This window comes from Notamacropus eugenii, chromosome 1 (assembly GCF_028372415.1).
Source record: "Notamacropus eugenii isolate mMacEug1 chromosome 1, mMacEug1.pri_v2, whole genome shotgun sequence".
NCBI classification, from domain to species: domain Eukaryota; kingdom Metazoa; phylum Chordata; class Mammalia; order Diprotodontia; family Macropodidae; genus Notamacropus; species Notamacropus eugenii.
Window position 1 is genome coordinate 708,717,848 of NC_092872.1, and position 19,987 is coordinate 708,737,834.

Here is a 19,987-nt window from a genome sequence, read left to right on the forward strand (position 1 = left end):
TCTAGATAAAAATCCTTTGGTTATATGCTCAGTAGAACCTATGGGAATAGTTATCAGCACTGTTTAGCGCAAGCTTTTTAAGGACTTATCATGGACTCGCCTAAAGCCAAGTAATAATTCTGAATTTGGTTATTTTTATTACCACTGAGGGTCCTTTGTGAGTGATGACTGGTTTTTTTTTTTAACAATTTAGTGTAGTTGGTTAATTTCTGTAACCATAAAACTGATTTGATGAGCCCTGGTAAAAAAGGGGGAGGGAGAAGGACTGGGATTTGGTTTCTTGTGCTGCCTTTAACATCTTGGCTTCCTCGTGTCTGTGACTTGGGGGGCATTAAAGAGACGCTTCAGGAAATACAACTGCAGGATCCCAGAAAGGACAATAACTATACTCTGAGCTGTTGACCACCAGTTCACATAGTTATAGTTTGATTGGAGAATGAAAAAGTCAGACCCTTTCCTCATGCGGGCAAAATTGTAGTATCTCCACATGTGAAAGATATTCCTCTGGACCTTTCGTGTGCTCTCCTACAGAGAAAGAAAATGAAAAAGAAAGTAAAGAGGGTTCTTGTAGATGGACCCCAGTATTAATTCAAGCTATCTCATGTAGCTTACACACTGGGCAGAGGTTTTTCACCACTGTGAAGTGAACAGCCTACGTTGTTGCATATGCAGAATGTTCTTAGATATTTGGGTATGTTTATTCACAAAATGTTTAGACTTCCTATATGACGAGTTAAGCCAGCATCAGAAGCCTGGATCTTCCATAAGTTCTTCAGAAATACATATTTATACAGTTTCCTTCTAGACACTGATCATAAGAGTAATTTTAAATTATGTAATTTTAAATCTGGTTCTACCTTTTATAAATAAACCAAAGCCCAGAGAGATCAACTGATTTGCCCACCTAGGGCTATAATCTATGTCTGCTGACTTGCTCATCCCTCTTAGCACAATGCATCCACTTTCTTCCTCCCCCTCCCCCAGGCAATTAGGGTTAAGTGAGTTGCCCAGGGTCATATGGCTAGTTAAGTATCATGTGTCTGAGGCTGGATTTGAATTCAAGTCCTCATGACTCTAAGGCCAGTGCTTTATCTACTGTTCCACTTAGCTGCCCTGATGCATCTTTATTCTGTGCTACCTCTGAATCCTTTGAAGGTAAATTGCGTTCCCCTTAACAATAACGTAACCTAAAGCTAAGACATTCTCTCCCCAGTGGGCTGCCTTTCCATTTCACATTTACTGTTGGGGTTGAAGCACCCTCTATACAACAAAGTGAGTGACTTGGATAATCCAACATTGAGTAGCTATCCCATTTTAGATCTTGCCCACAAGGCCTCATTAACCGTTTCCTACCATCCATTCTCCAGACTTCATTTCCATTTCCTTTTCCCTTTAGGAAAAAATGTGTTCACAAGCAGTTACCTTCTCAGTCCATAAATGTTTCCCCCTTTGGCACATTCATTACCTCAATGGCATCCAAGGTATCATTGAGTTTTTGTCTCTCCTCATTCTTCTGATTATTCGCCGTGTCAGCCCCCTCATAAAAGACTCCAAAATTGAGATACACTTGGACAGAAGCAAAATGGTTGTGTTGATTGTTCAGACAAAGCTGGTAAAAACCTGTAGGAATTGCTAGATGAATACTGAGTTTTCAGTCTCCCAATACTACTCAAGTAAGGTTCTTATACGCCCCTAATTCCCTGGCTTTTAGTCTGCTATTCTTTATACAAAACTCTTTAAAGCCACCTAGGAAGGAAAAAAATTCAATTGACATTCTGATTTAATTCTGTATAGTAAACCATCTCCCTGTGTAGTTTAATAGCATTTATACTGGGTACAATAGCTGCATCCCACCAAGAATTTCCTTTTTTTTTTTTCAGTAATGCATAATTACCATTTATTTAATTAAATTTCATTCTCTTTCTATTTGAAAGATTCCCCCTCAATGCTAGTTCACTTCTCTCTGGGATTAATTCCAATTTTTCCTGTTTATTTTGTAGGTACATAGTTGTTTACACAGTCTCCCTGCTTTAGATTATGAGTTACTGGAGGGTGGGAATTCTCTTTGCCTTTTTTTGTATCCCTTAGCATGGTGCCTAGCACAAAGTAAATGCTTTAGTCTGAGTTAGCTTGGTCAGTAATAATCAAAAGTTTGTCTCCTGAATATGCCTGCTTTTTTGAACCATGCATTTTGCTGAGTTAACAAGATCTTTTGTTCCCTACCTTGATTTCAGAGCTGGGTTTTCTCCACCTTCCATGCCTTGCATAAGTGGTTTCCTTTGCCTCCTTTCCCATGGAAAACTTCTTCCCCACATCAACTTTTTAGAATTCCTATCTTCCTTCAAAGCACAACTCGAGACTCACCTCCTTTATGAGACGTATCTCCCTGAAGGGAAAGCTAGGTGGATAGAGTGGGTCAGGAAGACCCAAGTTCAAATCCATCCTCAAACATTTATACTAGCAGTGTGACCCTGGGCAAATCTCTTAACTCTGTTTGCTTCAGTTTTCTCATCTATAAAATGAACTGGAGGAGGAAACAGCAAGCCATCCCAATATCTTTGCCAAGAAAACCCCAAGTGAGGTCATGTAGAGTTGGACGTGACCGAAATCACAACAAATCTACCTGAAATTGCCTTGTATACTTTGATTTATTTCTTCATGACAATAAATCTCTTCCCAGTAGAATATAGCTCCTTAGGGCAGCGAATGGATGTCTCATTCTTTGCTTTTGTATTTACAGCATCTAGATATAACACCGCCCTTGTCACAATGGTATCTGTGAAATTTTAAAAGATGAAGGAAGCACTTAGGCTGTGGGTGGCTGCTGCTCACAGGTTTATGGAAGAACATGAGTAGACCACCTTTATCCTTTCTATACCATCACGTATCCCTAGTGCCTTGCACTTAATGTTTAAATGAACTTGCCATTTCCCTATTACTCTAGGAGGAAAAAAGCCTTAATCTCAATACCTTCCTAGATATTTTACTCAACTCTATAGAAACCACAGATCAAGGTGATAAGACGATGAACTGAATGAGTGGCTACTATACTGCTGAGCACAGACCTGTCTCTTTGGTAGAAAAGTTGATCTGGCCTCGGATATCCTGGGATTTATCAATGAGAAAACCTTGTGAAGTATGTGCAGTGGCAGTAATGTGACGGCTGTGTAAAAGTCCCATTGTCCGCTGAACCTGCCAAGATGGATAGAACAAGGAGAAGAGTATCTAGGTATAAACTCCTTAAAAGCTGAGAACTTTCATTTTTGTCTTTCTGTCACCAATACCTAGCACAGTGCCTTGGAGCATAGTGAATGTAGAAGAAACCTTAGTCGAATTGGATTGATTTATAACACTTAGTCATGAGAATTTGTAAAGATTCCATAGTGACCAAATGCAAGCCCCATCTGAGGAGGTCAACAGGACTTAACTTACAAAACTGTGCTTTGGGGCCATATTTATACCCTTTTACCACTTTAAGAAAAGTTAAGTGGTGATATATCTGCAATTTCATTAGATATCTTCAAAACAGGGCCCACTGTATTGAATTGGATTAGTAGCACTGAAAGCAGCTTTTATATCCTTCATCATATACTCATTATTTTGGACATGTCCAAATGTCAGTATATATACATACATATATACATACATACATATAATACATATGCACACATACATATATACACTTTTTTTCAAATCATTAAAAATCCACCTTTCTCCTATAAAGAAAGAAAAATGAAACTCATATTGGTTGTTGGCTGTTCTCAAAGGAGACCCAAATGACATCACTATGCTAGAATCAAGTTTCAGTGTGTCTGACTGTGGCTGATCAGACCAATAGGAGCTTGGAATGATCTACCACAGGTCAGCACAAATAGTCCTTGTGAACTTTTGGGGCGGGTTCTCTAAATTTTCACATCCTGCATTTCCTTTGAGCTATTTCAATTCTGCTTTGTTCATAGAGCACAGCACCGTCTTTGATGTGGGCATGCCATGCTGAGTGGTCTGTGCCAGTGTCTCTCATGTCACACAATCAATTCCAAAGTTCTTAAGAGAGACCTTGGGAGTGTCATTGTATCACTTCTGACCACCATGTGATCGCCTGCCCCATATGAGTTCTCCATAAAATAGTCTTTTTGGCAAGTGTACGTTTTACATTTGAACAACGTGGCCAGCCCATCAGAGTTGCACTCTCTGAAGCAGAGTTTGAATGCTTGGCAGTTTAGTTTGAATAAGGACCTCAGTGTCTGGTACCTTATCCTGCCAGGTGATCCTCAGAATCCTCCTAAGACAATTCAAATGGAAGCGATTCAGTTTCCTGTCATGGCGCTGGTAGACTGTTCAGATTTCACAGGCATTCAACAATTAGGTCAACAACGTAGACCTTCAGTTTTATCCTCTTCTCTCCCATACTTTCCTTTGGAGCCTCCCAAACACTGAGGTATCTCTGGCAACGTGTGTGTCAACCTCATCATCAACGTGTGCAACCCTGGAAAGTACACTGCCAAGAGTCTCAATCTGTACTGAGTCCACCCTCTTTCTATTAGGAAGTGAGTAGCATATATTGTTATGAGCCTTATGGGACTGCGTTGGTCATTACACTCATCAGTGTTTCTCAGTGTTTCAGAGCTGTTTGTCTCTACAATATTGTCCCTGTTTAGTGCATTCTTACGGTCTGCTCGCTTCACTCTTTATCAATTCGTACACGTGTTCTCAGGTTTCTCTGAAACCGTCCCTTTCATCATTTCTAACAGCACAATAGTATTCCATCATATAGCTATAATGTGATTTATGCAGCCTTTCTGCAGTTGAGGAGTACCCTCTCAGAGCTGCTATAAATATCTTTGTATATTTGGGTCCTTTTCCTCATTCTTTGATCTCATTGGGGGATAGTTTCAGGTTGCTTTTCAGTTCACAACACAACAATGCATTCATGTACTTGTTTTCATATAGCCCCTTCAGCAGTTGTAATTTCCTTTTTTTGTAAACTGCCAATTTGAGGGGGGTGAGGTGGAACCTCAGAGTTGTTTTAACTTGCATTTCTCTAATAATAATGTAGAGTATTTTTCATGTAACTATTGATAACTTGGATTTCTTCCTCTGAAAACTCTTTATAATTGTGATGAGAATTTTAAATTTCCTTTTATTAATTTTTTTATTATTTGGGGCCATTCCTCCTACAACTTTTGATTAATCAAAAGTCTATCTTCTGTTAATATTAATAATATCACCCAACTAAAACCTGACCCATGGAATAATAAATCGTGTTAAAGAAAAACTTGACATTCCTAAGATAAGAAACTAAATGAGAGGAAGGAGGGAATATAGCATCTTTAAAACCTACCCACAAAAATTTTTTTGTGGAAGAATTTACCTGATGTTGAGTCTTCCTGGCATGTATATCCCTTCCTCTCAATTAGTCCATTGTGAAACTTCTCAATGTAGTTTAATTAGTAACCTGACTTAGTTTCCCTATAGAGTTTATTTAACTAGGTTTGTTTCCTTAGGAGATGTATGAAATTTAATTAAACTCTGTTTAACTAAGTGTGTTCAACTTTTATGACATTGAAGGAAGTATGGGATTATGAATATATTTTTTAAAAAAACTTTTAAAGTCAAAATTTTATGGAAATGAATGTCAAAATCCAAAAATAAATAAATAAATAAAATTTAAAAAATCCATTTGCAAAAACAAACCAAACTTTTATAGCCTAAAAGTTTGTATGAGATTGCAATATGTAAAAGAATATATTTCTCCATCATTCTGACATTAATTTTGTCTAAAAAACCACTTTAGAATCCTAATCTTGGTTCAACATTGTTTTTTTGAATCCTGAACCTGTGCACAAGTATAATAAAACCCAGATTTTTAGCTCTATTATTTCTCCTTGGTGTAGATTTATTTCAGCAGCAGTAACTAACCACATGAACACAAAGAGGAGATATTCCTCCCATAACACAGCCTTTGACCATTTATCAATTGGGGAATGGCTCTTATTCTTATACATTTGAATCACTTCCTTATATGTCTGCAAAATGAAAGATGTATCAGAGAAACTTTCTGTAAAGTTTTGTTTTTACCCATTTACCTGCTTTTCTTCTCATTTTAGCTGTTAGTTTTGTTTGTGCAAAACCTTTTTAATTTTATATAATCAGAATTGTCCATTTTACCTTTTGTAATCTTCTCTAACTCTAACTGAATCATGAACTCTTCCCCATCCATGAATCCGACAGGTAATTTCTTGCATGCTTCTCTAATTATGTCACCCTTTCACCTTCTTTAGAGTTTGTTTTGCTTAGGACTAATCACTCCCTTAATTTGCTTTTCCTCTTACTGCCCTCTCTCCCTTTTCCTTTACCCCACCTGTTTCCTATTGAGTGGAATGTATTTCTTTACTGTAACAGCAAGAACCCCAGCATACACAGGAGGGCCTGCTGTACAGGTTCTTAGATCTGCTTTTCTAAAAGGAAAGGCAACTTTTGAGGGGTCAATAATCTACTTTAATCAAGCACATGTATCATTCACTTAGTTCAGAGGGAAAAGTCAGCACCCTGAACTTCAGAGAAACAAAGACCAACAGACAGGGCTTCCAGCTGTCTGACCAAAAGCAATATATATGTCACAGATCAACAGACAGATCCAACTGTCTGACCATACATACATGGTTTGCAGAGAGAGAGAAGCACCACCATCTGGGTTTTCAAAGCCAGGGGGCTCCTTAGCAGCTACCCAGATTATCATCTGGCCAAACAAACACTTCCAGTGAGTCAGCCCCAAAACAAAACCTCACCTCAGAGTATATATATATATACACACACACACACACACACACACAGAGCCAGAGGGCATCACAACCTTGAGAACCTGTCCCTCATTAGAAATTAACAAAAGATGTGGACCTTCCTACAAAACAAATCTCCCCTATTCAAGCTTCCCATTAATGGATGGGGAAGATCTTTAACTCTCGTTAACATTACATTTACTCACCTGTGTGTATATATATTCTTCTCTCCTTTCACCAGTTCAGGTAAGAGTAAGATTCAGGTATTGCCTGTTCCCCTCACCCCTTCCTTCTCATTTGTATAGACTTCTACTTGCACATTGCTATTATAGGATAATTTTCCATATCTTTCCTTTCCCTCTGCCTCTTCTCCCCCCATCCCACTCCCCCTCATTCATTCCTCTTCACCTTCCTTTCCGGTCTTCTTTTGAGATCATTAAAACATAACAGAACCATTCCCAAGCCCTCTGTCTAATTAGATTCCTGTGACCCCCTAATGATGATAAGAATTTTCAATGGATACATGTTTTATCTCCCCATATAAGAATGTAAACAGTTTATCCTTGTTTAGTCCCTTAAGCTAGTTCTCTTGTTTACCTTTTTGTGTTTTTCTTGTCTTCTGTGTTAGAATTTCAAAGTTTCTGTGCAGTTCTGGACTTTTTTATCAGGAATGCTTAGAAATTCTCTATTTCAGCATTCAGTAAATCATGGCCCATGAGCCAAATCCATCCCACCAACTGTTTTTGTATAGACCATTTAGCTTACAGGCTAAACCAGGCGGTAGATCAGATTTGACCTGGAGATCATGATTTGCCAGCCCCTGGTCTATTTCATTAAAGATCCATTTTTCTCCCATCGAAGATTGTACTCAGTTTTACTGGCTAAGCTATTCTTGGTTGTAAGCATACATCTTTTGCCTTAAGCATATACTAGATTTCAAGTTTCCAGTCCTTCATACTAGTGATTGTTAAATCATGATCCTGACTGTAGTTTCTCAGTACTTGAATTCTTTATTTCTGACTGCTTGCAGCATTTATTCTTTAACCTGAAAGTGCTGGATTTTGGATATAATGCTTTCAGGAGTTTTTATTTGGGGATTTCTTTCAGGAAGTAATCAGTGGATTCTTTCTATTTACATTTTGCTCTCTGTTCTAGGAAATCTGGCTATTTTTCGTTTATGATTTCATGATATATAATGTCCAAGATATTTTTTACTTTGATCATAGCTCTCTTAAATTACCTCTCCTCAATCTGCTTTCCATGTCAGTTATTGTAATAAGATACCTTACATTTTCTTTCAGTCTTTTGACTTCATTTTAATATTTCTTGTCTCAATGATCCAAGACCATTCCAAAAGACTTATGATGAAAAATGCCATCCATCTCCAGAGAAAGAACTTCTCAATGCAGATCCAAGCATTTTTTAAATTTATTTTTCTTGGGGTTTTTTGATCTGTATTTTCTTTTACAACATGACTAATATGGAAATATGTTTTGCATGACTGCACATGCATAACCTCTATTGAATTACTTGTTCTCTCAATGAGTGAAGAGGAGAGGGAGCAAAAAATGGAATTTGGAACTCAATTTAAAAAAAATGAATATTAAAATTGTTTTTATATGTAATTGGGGGAAAATATTAAAAAGTTGAAAAATAAAAAAATATTTCTTTTGTCTCATGGAATCATTATCCTTATTGAGTCCATTCTAATTATCAGGCAGTAATTTTCAGGTAAGGTTTTGCATGTCTTGTATCAAGCTATTAATGCTCTTTCCAGTTCTTTTTCTCTATAACTCTCATTTATTTTCCATTTCCCCCCTCTAGTGGTCAAATTTCATTTATATTTTTTAAAAACTTTTTTAAAACTTAAAGTTTGTATGAGATTGCAATATGTAAAAGAATTTATTTTTCTTTAATTTTGTCTATAAAAGCCACTTTAGAATCCTAATCTCTATTCAGCCTTATTTTTTTGAATTCTGAACTTGTACATAAGCATAATAAAAATGTATTTCATTTTTTCCAGGAATTCTATTTGCACTTGTGCTCAGACTGTGTTTTTGAGGCTTTTCTTGTAAATGTTTTGAAGTTATTCTCTTCTGGGTTTATATCTTGAGCTTCTCTGTCACTTTAAAGATTTTTATGGTGGGATTTTTTTTCCTTATTCTTCCAGCCAAAGTCTAGTCTTTGGCCTTTATGTCAAGGCCAAGTTCTGTGCACTGATGGAGAGAATATCTGAGCTGATACTGTTGCTGCTTTATTGGGGATATTAAGTGTTGTTATTCCAGGACTTCAGAGACAGCTCAGTCTGGGGAACCTACAAGTTTTCTGTGTTTTTAAAATGGTGATTCTGGGCAAAATCTGATGGCTATCCTCCTGGTCTAACCTCTGCACATTCCTGATCAGGGTTTGGGTTTAAGTAATACGACTGTGGACTCACCCTGGTCAGATTTCCAGTAGATTATTGTTGACTCAGCCACTATTGGCTGGCTAGAATGCTCTTCTGGTTCAGAATAACAGAACTAGGCTCCCCTTTGGTCAGAAATTTCTGCCCTCGATGGTCTTCTATAAACTTCAAACTAAAGGATGGAACTGAGACTCCACTCTACTTCTGAGGTACTGCTACTTGATTCTGAACTTGCTCCTTGCTCAGTACACAACCAAAGGGCAGTAACCGTTCCTCACTCTTGGACACCACCCCTAGGGGCTTGTCCCTTTCTCAGTCAGACCTGGAGCTGGATAGTGAGTAAAATAGCTGCCAGTTGGTACCTGTTCTTGAATCCTGCACAAGGTTATTCCTGGTTCTGGATCAGGGACCTCTTCTTGACCTGGTGGATGCCTCTCCCTATGCTGAAATGTTCCACTTGGCCAGTTTTGGCTAGACCCCATCATAGTCTCCACAGACCTCTCTATTTCCTTAGACTGAGCTGGGTTCAAAAAAGTGACTCGTGATTTTTTTTTCCTTGAATTTCCCCATGGATTTGATATAGTGTGTTTTCTAGATCTATCTGGAGGAGTTGTGGAGAGCTTAGCTGTATTTCTTCTTGCTACTCTACCATCTTGTCTCCTCCTCCAATATCAGGATTAGATGTCTTCAATTAAGTAGCACATTGCATGACTTCAGGCCAGTTGGCCAGAGCTAGGGATTTTGAAGAAAGAATGTGTCATCATAGTGCATGTATGGTCTTGGAACATTTTCCAGGCAATGGTGTATATCAGCAGTTCTCAGGATTCCTTTATAGTCTTAAAAATTAGTGAGGATCCCCCTCAAAAAAGAAAAAGGTTTTATTTATGTGGGTTATGTCTATTTATAATATTGGAAATTCAAATGTACTAGTAGTATTATGAAAATAGTTTTGGCTTTGAAGATCCCCTTGAAAGTGTTTTGATGAACAAAAGGTGTGCTGGAGTCAGCCTATACTGGTACATGAGAGTCAATTGTTAAATTTTCAGTGTGAGCATTTACAGCTCAAATATCAGAAAATGCTATAAATAAGGGGCTGATTAGTTGTTTTGCTGTCTAGATTTAAAAAAACAAGGGAGAAAATATTAATAATTCAGGTTAAACTAGAAAGTGGGTTGTGTGCTTTCAGAGTCAGGGAACCCTGGTGAATTTTTTTTGGACAGAGGGCCCTTAGCAGCTGAAGGGAACAGGAATGTTTTCATGAAGGTGTCACCAGAAGAATTTTGAAAGGAACTATAGATTCTATAAGATGGAGGTAAGGAGGAAGTCCATTCCATGCATCATGGGGACCACTGGTGAAACGCATAGTGGCAGGAGATGCAGTATCATGTGTAAGGTACAGATGAAACTGTAGAGTTCTTTCAGGGAAGGAACACATTGAAAGGGTAGTTGTAAATATAGATTGGGCCAGATTACGATGGACTTTATACACAGAAGAACTTACATTTCCTCATTCTCTTCAGTTCTGGAATCATGAACCATGGCCAAATCAACTCTGCATTTGTTCCTGTTTGGGTATGTCAGTTTCTTCCTCATTGGCCCCACTCACCATCCCTATAACTTTTGGACCAAAGTGCCTCTCCCTGGCTATGATTTCCTCATGTGTCTTTATTCCCCTACAGTAACATAAGCTCTGATAATATTTAATATAAATTTTGGACTTTAATAAGGGCCAAAGCTCGAATTAAGAAGAGTCTGGACCTAATAGTCTCTTTTGTTTTCTTAAGTTTCTTAAGGCATTTCAGAGAATGCCTCAGCGAGGCAAGTGGGGTTGACTTAGTAACTTTCTTACCAGACCCTTCTCCTGGCATTTTAGTGATAAAGAAAAAAAAACCCCACAGATGTCCTGGGTTGTAATTTCAATTTAAACTTTGTTAAATGTACCTTTATCTGTGTCGGCAGGATGCTTGTCACCAGAGTGGTAGGATTTTCTCCTTATATTATGTCATGGAGACATATGCTACAGAAAGAAAATTCACACAGCTTGGGATTATAAAACCAATTGACACTACTTTGTTAATTGTCTTGTCTTACTAAATTTATGATTTGTTCAACTAGGAGAGTTCCTTTCTCATGGTAAAATGTATTTAAGACAGTCAGTTTCTGTACTGAGTCAGTCAGAATAATTTTCTGACTCCATAATGCATTATGTTACTGTTTTCTTCAAAGGGAATTAATTAACTAATTAAATAATGATGCATGCCTTTAGCCTAATGTCTTTTCTTCAACCAAGTTTTCAGGTCAACAGCTCCCAAAAGAAAGAGACTTCCTTGGTATTTGTACTTCAGGTTCTTGGCACTGTGCTTGACAAATAGTAAAGCCTTTCAAAAATGCACTTTTCATTCATTCATTGTTGAGTTGGATAGTAACATTAGACCTGCACTTTGGGAAAATCACTTTGGCAGATGTGGAATCTTTGGCAGTTGAAAGTTGAATTGAACAGGGGAGATACCTGAGGTAAGGAGACTATTTAGGAGACTATTGAGTAATCTGGGTGACAGATGATGTAGACTTCACAGAATCTGGGGGTTGGAAAGCACCTCCATAGGCCAACCCATACACAAAAGAAATCCCCATTGTAGCATACCTGATAAGCGGTTGCCCTGCCTCTGCTTAAAGGCCTCCAAGGAAGAAACTCACTACCTCTACAGGCAGGTAGGTCATTGTCCTTTTGGGAAGCTTGAGCTGTTGGGAAGCTTTCTCTTGTTGCCTTTTTCCAGTTTTCCCCCATTGCTGCTGGTTCTGCCCTCTGGGGCAAAACAGAACAAAGTCATTCAATTCCTTCCCCAGGTAATTTTTAGGTCAAGCCTTTATTAAGTATTTATGCTATGTAATGGCACCGGGCTAAGCCTGGAGATAGAAAGGCAAAAACATAGTTCATGCCCTCAAAGAGCGCCCAGTGCTCTAGCCTGTTAAGATCCTTTGGAATCATCCAGTGTCTTGGTTATCCCTCCCAGCTCAATGTCATTGGCAGATCTGATGAGCATGCCATCTATGCCATTGATAAAAATGTTAAACAACACAGGACCAAGCACAGACCTCTGGAGTACTCCACTGGAGATCTGCCACCTTGACTTTGCTTTCCTGAGAACAAGGACTATCTTTGGCCTCTTATGGTATACCCAGTACTTAGCACAGTACCTGGCACACAATGGGCACTTAATAAATGTTTATTGATTTGATCTTTAATGATTATTCTTTGAATTCTACTTTTTGACCAACTCAGCCTCCATCCACCTAGTCTGCATTGCTGCATCTTCTCCATAAGAATAGTATGAGATACTGATAGGAAAACTGGAAAATAGTATGGCAGAAACAAGGTACAGACCAACATTTTACACCCTATACCAAAATAAAGTCAAAATGGGTACATGGTTTAGATGTAAAGACTGATACTATAAGCAAACTGGGAGAGCAAGGAATAGTTTGCCTGTCAGATTTATGGAAAATAAAAGAATTTATGACCAAACAAGAGACAGAGAACATTATGAAATGCAAAATGGATGATTTTGATTACATTAAATTGAAAAGTTTTTGCACAAATGAAACCAATATAGCCAAGATTAAAAGGGAAGCAGAAAACCGGGAAACAATTTTATAGCTATTGTCTCTGATTTTGAAAATAAATAGAGAACTGAGTCAAATTTATAAGAATACGAGTCATTCCCCAATTGATAAATGGCCAAAGGATATGAACAAGCAGTTTTCAGATGAAGAAATTAAAGCTATCTACAGTCATATGAAAAAATGCTCTAGATCACTCTTGATTAGAGAAATGCAAATCAAAACAACTGTGAGATACCACATCACACCTTATCAGATTGGCTAACATGACAAAATAGGAAAATGATACATGTTGGAAAGGGACACTAATACACTGTTGGTGGAATTGTGAACTGATCCAACCATTCTGGTGAGTAATTTGGAACTATGCCCAGAGGGCTATAAAAATGTGCATACCCTTTGGCCCAACAATATCTCTTCTAGGTCTGTATCCTAAAAAGATCATGCAAATGGGAAAAGGACTCATATGTACAAAAATATTTATAGCAGTTCTCTTTGTGGTGGCCAAGAATTGGAAACTGAGAGGATGCCCATCAGTTGGAGAATGGCTGAACAAGTTGTGGAATATGAATGCAATGGAATACTCTTGTGCTATAAGAAATGATGAGCAGACAGACTTCAGAAAAACCTGGAAAGACTTGAATGAACCGATGCCGAGTGAACAGAACCAGGAGAACATCGTACATAGTAACAGCCATAATGTGCAGTGACTAACATTGATAGACTTATCTCTTCTTAACAAGCAACGATTTAAGACAACTCCGAAGGAGTCATGATGGAACATGCTGTCCACATCCCGAAAAAGAACTGTGGAGTCTGAATGCAGATGGAAGTACATTATTTGCTCTTTTTTTTGTTTGTTTCTTCTTTGTGGTTTCTCTCATTGGTTCTAAATCTTCTTTATAACGTGACTAATGTGAAAACAGGTTTAATATGAATGTTAATATGAATCAAATTACATGCCATCTTGGAGTGGGGGGAAGAGAGAGATGGGGAGAAAATTTGGAATTCAAAATCTTGGAAGTGAATGTTGAAAACTAAAAATAAATGAAAAAAAAAGAAAAGTATGAGATAATTTGTCAAAAAGCTGTGCTCCCCTTCCAGGAAGGCATCTATTATAATATGAATTTAAAAAAAAATAAACAAGAAAACAGCTTTTTAAATTAGTAAAACTTGTCAATAAATGGAAAAAATCTTGGGTAAAGATGTTGATATTCCCTGGGGCACACTCCCTCATTTTCACCACTAATCCCCAATCTTTTGCAAAGGAGCATGGGGAGGTGTCTGGACCACTTAGTCAACACTCCATCACCTACCACGGGGCCTGGCACATAGTAGACATTTAGTAAATGCTTACTGACCTGATGCTACTTTAAAAGACTGTGCCATGATTTTATATTCACCCAGTTGACGACCTTGATTCCATCTTCTATATATTTCCTTTTAAAAGTCACATTATTTTCTTCTGTCAAAACCCGTTTTCCCTCATCACTGGAATTTTCTCTTTGTGTCTTCTGGATTTAATTTCTGAGCATCCTTTTCTCCTGAGGTAACTTTTCTCCTGCAGCATATCTTAGTCTATGAGATCCTATTTCTCTTTCCTTGAATCCTTTGAAATCTGCTTTCCCCAGATCTAGGGTGCATATCATATCATACCTAGATCTCCTCTTCTCTCCACAACTAGGAGGTAATGCAGACAGAAGAAATGGTGTGGGAAGTTTAAAGAGAGGTTTAGAAGAGCCTCTGTGGGGATCTAGAGTCAAGATTGGGAAGGGAGGAGAATAATATTAGTGTATGATGTTCAGAGAGAGTACTGAAACGTTTTATTAGGATATATAATGAGTTTAGGAGGGGAAAGGGAGAGGGAGAGGGAATTATAAGAGGTCGTAATCTGACAGAAGGAATGTCAGAGTTTTTTGTCTTTGAAGTTGAACTCCTGTGGGTCAAGTTCCTGACCATCTCTCTGTGTGTAGCTGAGATGAAGCAGAGGAGTATGTCATGAGAGTTTGAAGACTGAGGAACTGGGTCATTTAGGTGTCTGAGGTTTGTTCATTCTTTCAGCAGAATTCATGATGGTAATGGATATTTACACAGAATTTATATAGGTTTGCAGAGAGCTTTCTTCAGAACCCACATCCCCCGTGACGTAGTTATAGTGACCCCACTTAAAGAAGTCCCAGAGAAGCTTAAAAAACCCTCAGTCACCTTGTCAGATTGTAGTAAAATTATTATTAGCAACATTAGCCCCAAACCGCTTTCTCACCAGAGGTAAGGGAGGTTGAATATTGATTAGCCACCAATTTCTCATGAATCTTCCTTCCCATTAGCATGATTCGGCACCAGTACCTAGAACCTTGCTTCCTTCCCCCAAAGGGGGAACTTTGCCATATAGGACTCCTTTAAAACCAACCACAATTTATTAGTTTTAGGGGGAGTGATGTTGCCCCATAACCTCTAGGTTCTCAGCAGTGTGTACCCAATTACACCTGAGGCTCCAGTGGACCTGATCCGTTTTCACCATCCTCCCTAACTACATTTAATATTTTATGTCCCCTCACTAGAGCTGGGTTGTTTTACTGTCCTGTGACCTCCATGTTTCCTTGTGCTGGACCTTTGTATTCTGAACCTTCCTAATTCTGCATTAATACAGGAATATATGAATTATTGGACTCATTTTCTAGACAGGAAAATTTAGGTTAAATGACTCCCCTCTCATCACACAGCTTGTAAAGATCTGAGGTAGAATGTGAATCCAGATCATCTGATTCCATGTCGACTTTATGATTCTCAGCTGACTTCAGATGATATGGAATTGAGTTACCCTCCTATGACACATGCCTTGAATTAAACAGGGTAGAGTATGGCCTGTAATGAAGTGGACTCGCCCTTAGAACTGAAGCTACTTATCAGGCAATATGCACAATTTTTTGTTTGGTCCTTGCTGGAATCTTTTAGAATTAAATTATCTCATTAAATTCAAATGTGAGACAACCACTACTTGGCTCACCTTTGCTGCTTAACAGCCCATGCTTATAGAAAGTACACCGTGGGCAACTCATCTTCACTGGAGGTACAAGGTGAACTCCCAAGTAGAGTAACATACCTTTGTGGAATTTCACAGATAAGAAGTAACTTTGATGAATGCTAACGGCTGAATCTCAAGGTATGTGAGCATGGAATGGGATTTACACAACCTGTTACGCAAACAGGAGTTGGGAAGGAAAAGGTTTTCAAAGCCTGTTATGAGAATGTGTGACATGTAACAAAGGGAATGTAACAGTCACTATACTGGATTAGAACCAGGGGTTGGCAAACTAGAGCCAAGGGTTGTATTTAAAAATGTAAAATCTATTCTTAGCTCACTCGACAGCCATATACACAGGTGCTTGGGCTGTGGTTTGCTGATCCTTGGATTAGACAATTACAAATTTACTCAGTCCGTTGCATATGTGGCCTTATAAAGCTACTCAAAGTTCAAAGGGTCTGGCCTTTTTGGTGCTTTCTGACTCACTCACTTGCTAGGTAAGGCACTTATCCTCTTGGGTTAAATGGGGATTTGGACTAGCCTGACCTCACAGGGTAGAACCACATGAAATAATGTACATAAAGTGCTTTCGAAACTTAAACCCTATATAAATCTCAGCTATTTTTAATTGTTGTTTCTTCACTAACTCAGATGCCTTGATTGTACCATCTTATACCAAATTCTTTCCAATCATTTGTATGCCAGTACCATTTAGAAACCTTCAAGTCCCAAATATGATTTCAAATAATATAAAATTGGGATCTGTATGACACATACCATGAACAAATCAATTTGGTTGAATCTTTCCACTGGTGATATCTGAATACATTAAAAAATCCCCCAAGATAAATAGAGTGAACAGGGCAATCTGGATTCCTTTCTATGGAGGAAGAAAGATCTAAGCCCTCTCCCTTATACCATATGTTCAACTCTCATTGGTGTGATGAATAATTCTTTTGTGGGGGACTCCAATCAGAAAGAGCTTCCAGGCTAATAAGTAATATCAGAGTGAATGGAACAGTCTCCCTCTAAAAGAACAATCAAAGCCCCTACGTGACAAAGGAAGCTTCTTGGGGACCCACCTCATAACTGAAGTAGAAGTATCCGCTTTGGTGAGCAAACTGCCAGAAGCATTCTGTTCCTCCTGGGGAGACCATGATGGCAAAATCATAGCGATCTGATCCACGGAAAAGCCTTTGGTCCCTGAGGCCACTTAAGGGCTCTGTTTTCTGTCCTCTGGCCAACAGTTCCAGATTCAGGAATGCTACTATAACCACAAAAAGCGAAGGAGACATGCTGCTTCCTCCAGAATTCAGGAGCTTTGCTTGGAGTAGAGCAGGGACAATCAGTTTTGACGACTGTTGGGGTAATAATTAACTCCACTCATTGCTTCTCTGCCAATTGTAGTTCCCCACACATTGAGGGATCTTGGGTTATGCATATTGCCTTTTAAGTATGGGACATTTAAAGTGAATGGCCTACAGTTCTTTCTAGTTTAGAAAAAAAATGGTTTTAAGTACTGGATACTGGCTAAAACAGAGCATACTGCCATCCATTTTTACCAAATTGTAATTTTTTATTTCAACTTACTTGAGCAACTATGAGTAAATTTAGAGCATAATCTCTAAGTAAATAAACAAATAATTTTCTTGGGTATATTTTTCTATTACTGTTTAACACTGCCAGCTTAAAGCTGAGTTCTAGTCTCAGTTGTTATCCCAACTGTTCCTTTAACTTTCCTGGGTCCAAATTCCCTCAACTGTTAAACAAAGGGTTAGACACCTAAAGATGAGGAGGCCCATCTCAATCCTGGATTCTAAATATGAAATCTGCCTTTGTTTCTTCCCAGGGGCAGAGAGGGAAAGTTGTGACATGTTCCTACCCCACTGCTAGAGAGAAAAAGAGAGAACTCTGCAGGCCAATACCAACTGGACCAACTTTAAAGGCAAGTTATAAGCTTTATATCCATGACACGCCATGAGGTATTAATATTATTGGCTAGTGGGGACAGTCATATGAGATACCAAGCCTATATTGTTTACAAAAGGCTTCCATGTGTAAAGCCAGAAGCTAAATGCCCAAACATGCACATCCTGATACCTAAACCCACAGTTTTACAGCCTTGATTCTGCTGATTTCTCACCTTCATCCACTAATACTACTCAGCCTTCTCCAGCCCTCATGAAAGCATTTCATGGTCAAAGCAGAATTACCTTACATTAAATTGAAGTTTTTGCACAAACAAAAGCCAATGCAACTAAGGTTAGAAGGGAAGCAGCTGGGAAACAAATTTTACAGCCAGTGTCTCTGATAAAAGTCTCATTTCTAACATACGTAGAAAACTGAGTAAAATTTATAAGAATACAATAAATGGTCAATGGATATGAATAGGCAGTTTTCAGATGAAGAAATTAAAGCTATCTATAATCATATGACAAAATGCTCTAAGTCACTATCGATTAGAGAAATGCAAATCAAAATAACTCTGTGGTACCACCTCACACCTATCAGATTGGCTAATATGAAAGAAAAAGAAAATGATAAATGTTGAAGAAGATGTGGGAAAATTGGAACACTAATAATTGTTGGTAGAACTGGGAACTCATCTATCCATTCTGATGAGCAATTTGGAACTATGCCCAGATGTCCACAAACCTGTGTGTACTCTTTGACCCAGCAATACCACTTCTAGGTCTGTATCCCAAAGAGATCATACAAATGGGAAAAAGACCCACATGTACAAAGGTATTTATAGCAGCTCTTTTAGTGGTGGCCAAGAATTAGAAATTGAGAGGACAGCCATCAACTGGAGAATGACTGAACAAGTTGTAGTATATGAATGTCATGAAATACTATTGTGCTATAAGAAATGATGAGCAGACAGACTTCAGAAAAACCTGGAAAGACTTACATGAACTGATGCCAAGTGAGGGGAGCAGAACCAGGAGAACACTGTACACAGTAATAGCCATAATGTGCAATGACTAACTTTCATACACATGGCTCTTCTAAGCAATGCAGAGATCTAAGATAACTCCAAGGGACTCATGATGGAAAATGCTGTCTACATCTAGAGAAAGAACTGTAGAGTCTGAATGCAGATGGAAGCAGACTATTTGCTCGTTTTTCTTTTGCTGTTTTATTTCTTCTTTCTTGTGGTTCCTTCCATTGGTTCTGATAGTTCTTAACAACATGACTAATGGGAAAATCATTAATATGAATGTACATGTAGAGCCTATATCAGATTGCATGTCATCTTGGGGAAGGGTACAAGGAGGGAGAGAAAATTGAAAACTCAAAAGCATATGGAATGTTGAAAACTAAAAATTTTTTAAAAAGCAAAAGTACCTCTTACAAAAGAATGGTAACTCTAGAAATATGAGCTGAGAGAAAGAAGTGGGCCTTCACCTTGCCAAGGTCTTTATGCGAACCACAAGCCTTGCCTAGAATGCACACCATTCTTACTGCTACTTTTCAGAATCTCAGGCTTCCTCTGAAACTCCACTCAGGTACCATGTCCCAAGTGACACCTTTCCTGATTCCCCTGGTTAGTGTCCTGTCCTGAAATGACTTTGCATTTACCTATTTGTATAAAACATATAATATCTCCCCAGTAGGCTATAAGGTCCCAGAGAGCAAGGACTCTTAAAAATCTGGCAAGCTCACTGTCTTAAGCCCTTCCTAACTCAATCCTCACCTACCTTCCCAGTCTTCTTACACATTACTTCCCTCTATGGACTCTATGATCCAGTGACACCTGGTTTTCTTGATGGGCCTTGTACATGTGAATTTTCACATGGATGTCTCCCTCATCTCTACCACTTCAATTCTTAGCTAAAGTACCATTTTCTGCATCGTCTTTCTCCTCTGATTGTGAGCTCCTTGAGAGCCTGGACTGTTTCTTGACTTCCTTTGCATTAATGCTAGATAGCATAGTGCCTGGCACACAATAGGTATTTAATACATGTTTGCTGACATAGTAATTAATAATTACTTAATAAATTATGTTAATAAATTAATAAAATGTTTCAAAGTGTTGTTGTTATATGGCAAACATATTTTGGCCAAAAGCAAGGCCTGCCCCACCTAAGCATAGAAGATACATCCCTGTGGGAAGTGGGAGAATGAGACCTGTTTGTCCTCCATTTTAAAATGTTT

The 19,987-nt window shown here is 38.4% G+C and overlaps 1 protein-coding gene across 2 annotated transcripts; it reads right to left on the reverse strand.

Annotated features, from left to right (window-relative positions):
* Window positions 1-114: 114 nt before the first annotated feature.
* Window positions 115-17,168, reverse strand: TMED6 (transmembrane p24 trafficking protein 6). Of its 2 annotated transcripts, none has more exons than XM_072636442.1 (4): window positions 16,912-17,168; window positions 3,066-3,192; window positions 1,466-1,566; window positions 115-525 (listed from the first exon to the last, which is right to left on the reverse strand). In XM_072636442.1, the coding sequence occupies exons 1-4, from the start codon at window positions 17,122-17,124 to the stop codon at window positions 292-294; spliced, it is 675 nt and encodes a 224-aa protein (XP_072492543.1). In that variant the 5' UTR covers window positions 17,125-17,168; the 3' UTR covers window positions 115-291. The 2 variants fall into 2 exon arrangements, with proteins under 2 accessions (XP_072492543.1, XP_072492542.1); XM_072636441.1 differs by having other exon boundaries at window positions 1,466-1,620.
* Between the last annotated feature and the right edge of the window lie 2,819 nt (window positions 17,169-19,987).

What these genes read in the sequence shown, in the direction of transcription:
- TMED6 (XM_072636441.1), bottom strand. Translation starts at nt 17,124, where the DNA reads ATGTCTCCTTCGCTTTTTGTGGTTATAGTAGCATTCCTGAATCTGGAA. An exon ending in CTTTTCTACCAAAGAGACAG is followed by an intron (nt 1,621 to 3,065) that starts GTCTGTGCTCAG and finishes CAATTCCTACAG; the next exon opens with GTTTTTACCAGCTTTGTCTG. An exon ending in ATACCTTGGATGCCATTGAG is followed by an intron (nt 526 to 1,465) that starts GTAATGAATGTG and finishes CTTTCTCTGTAG; the next exon opens with GAGAGCACACGAAAGGTCCA.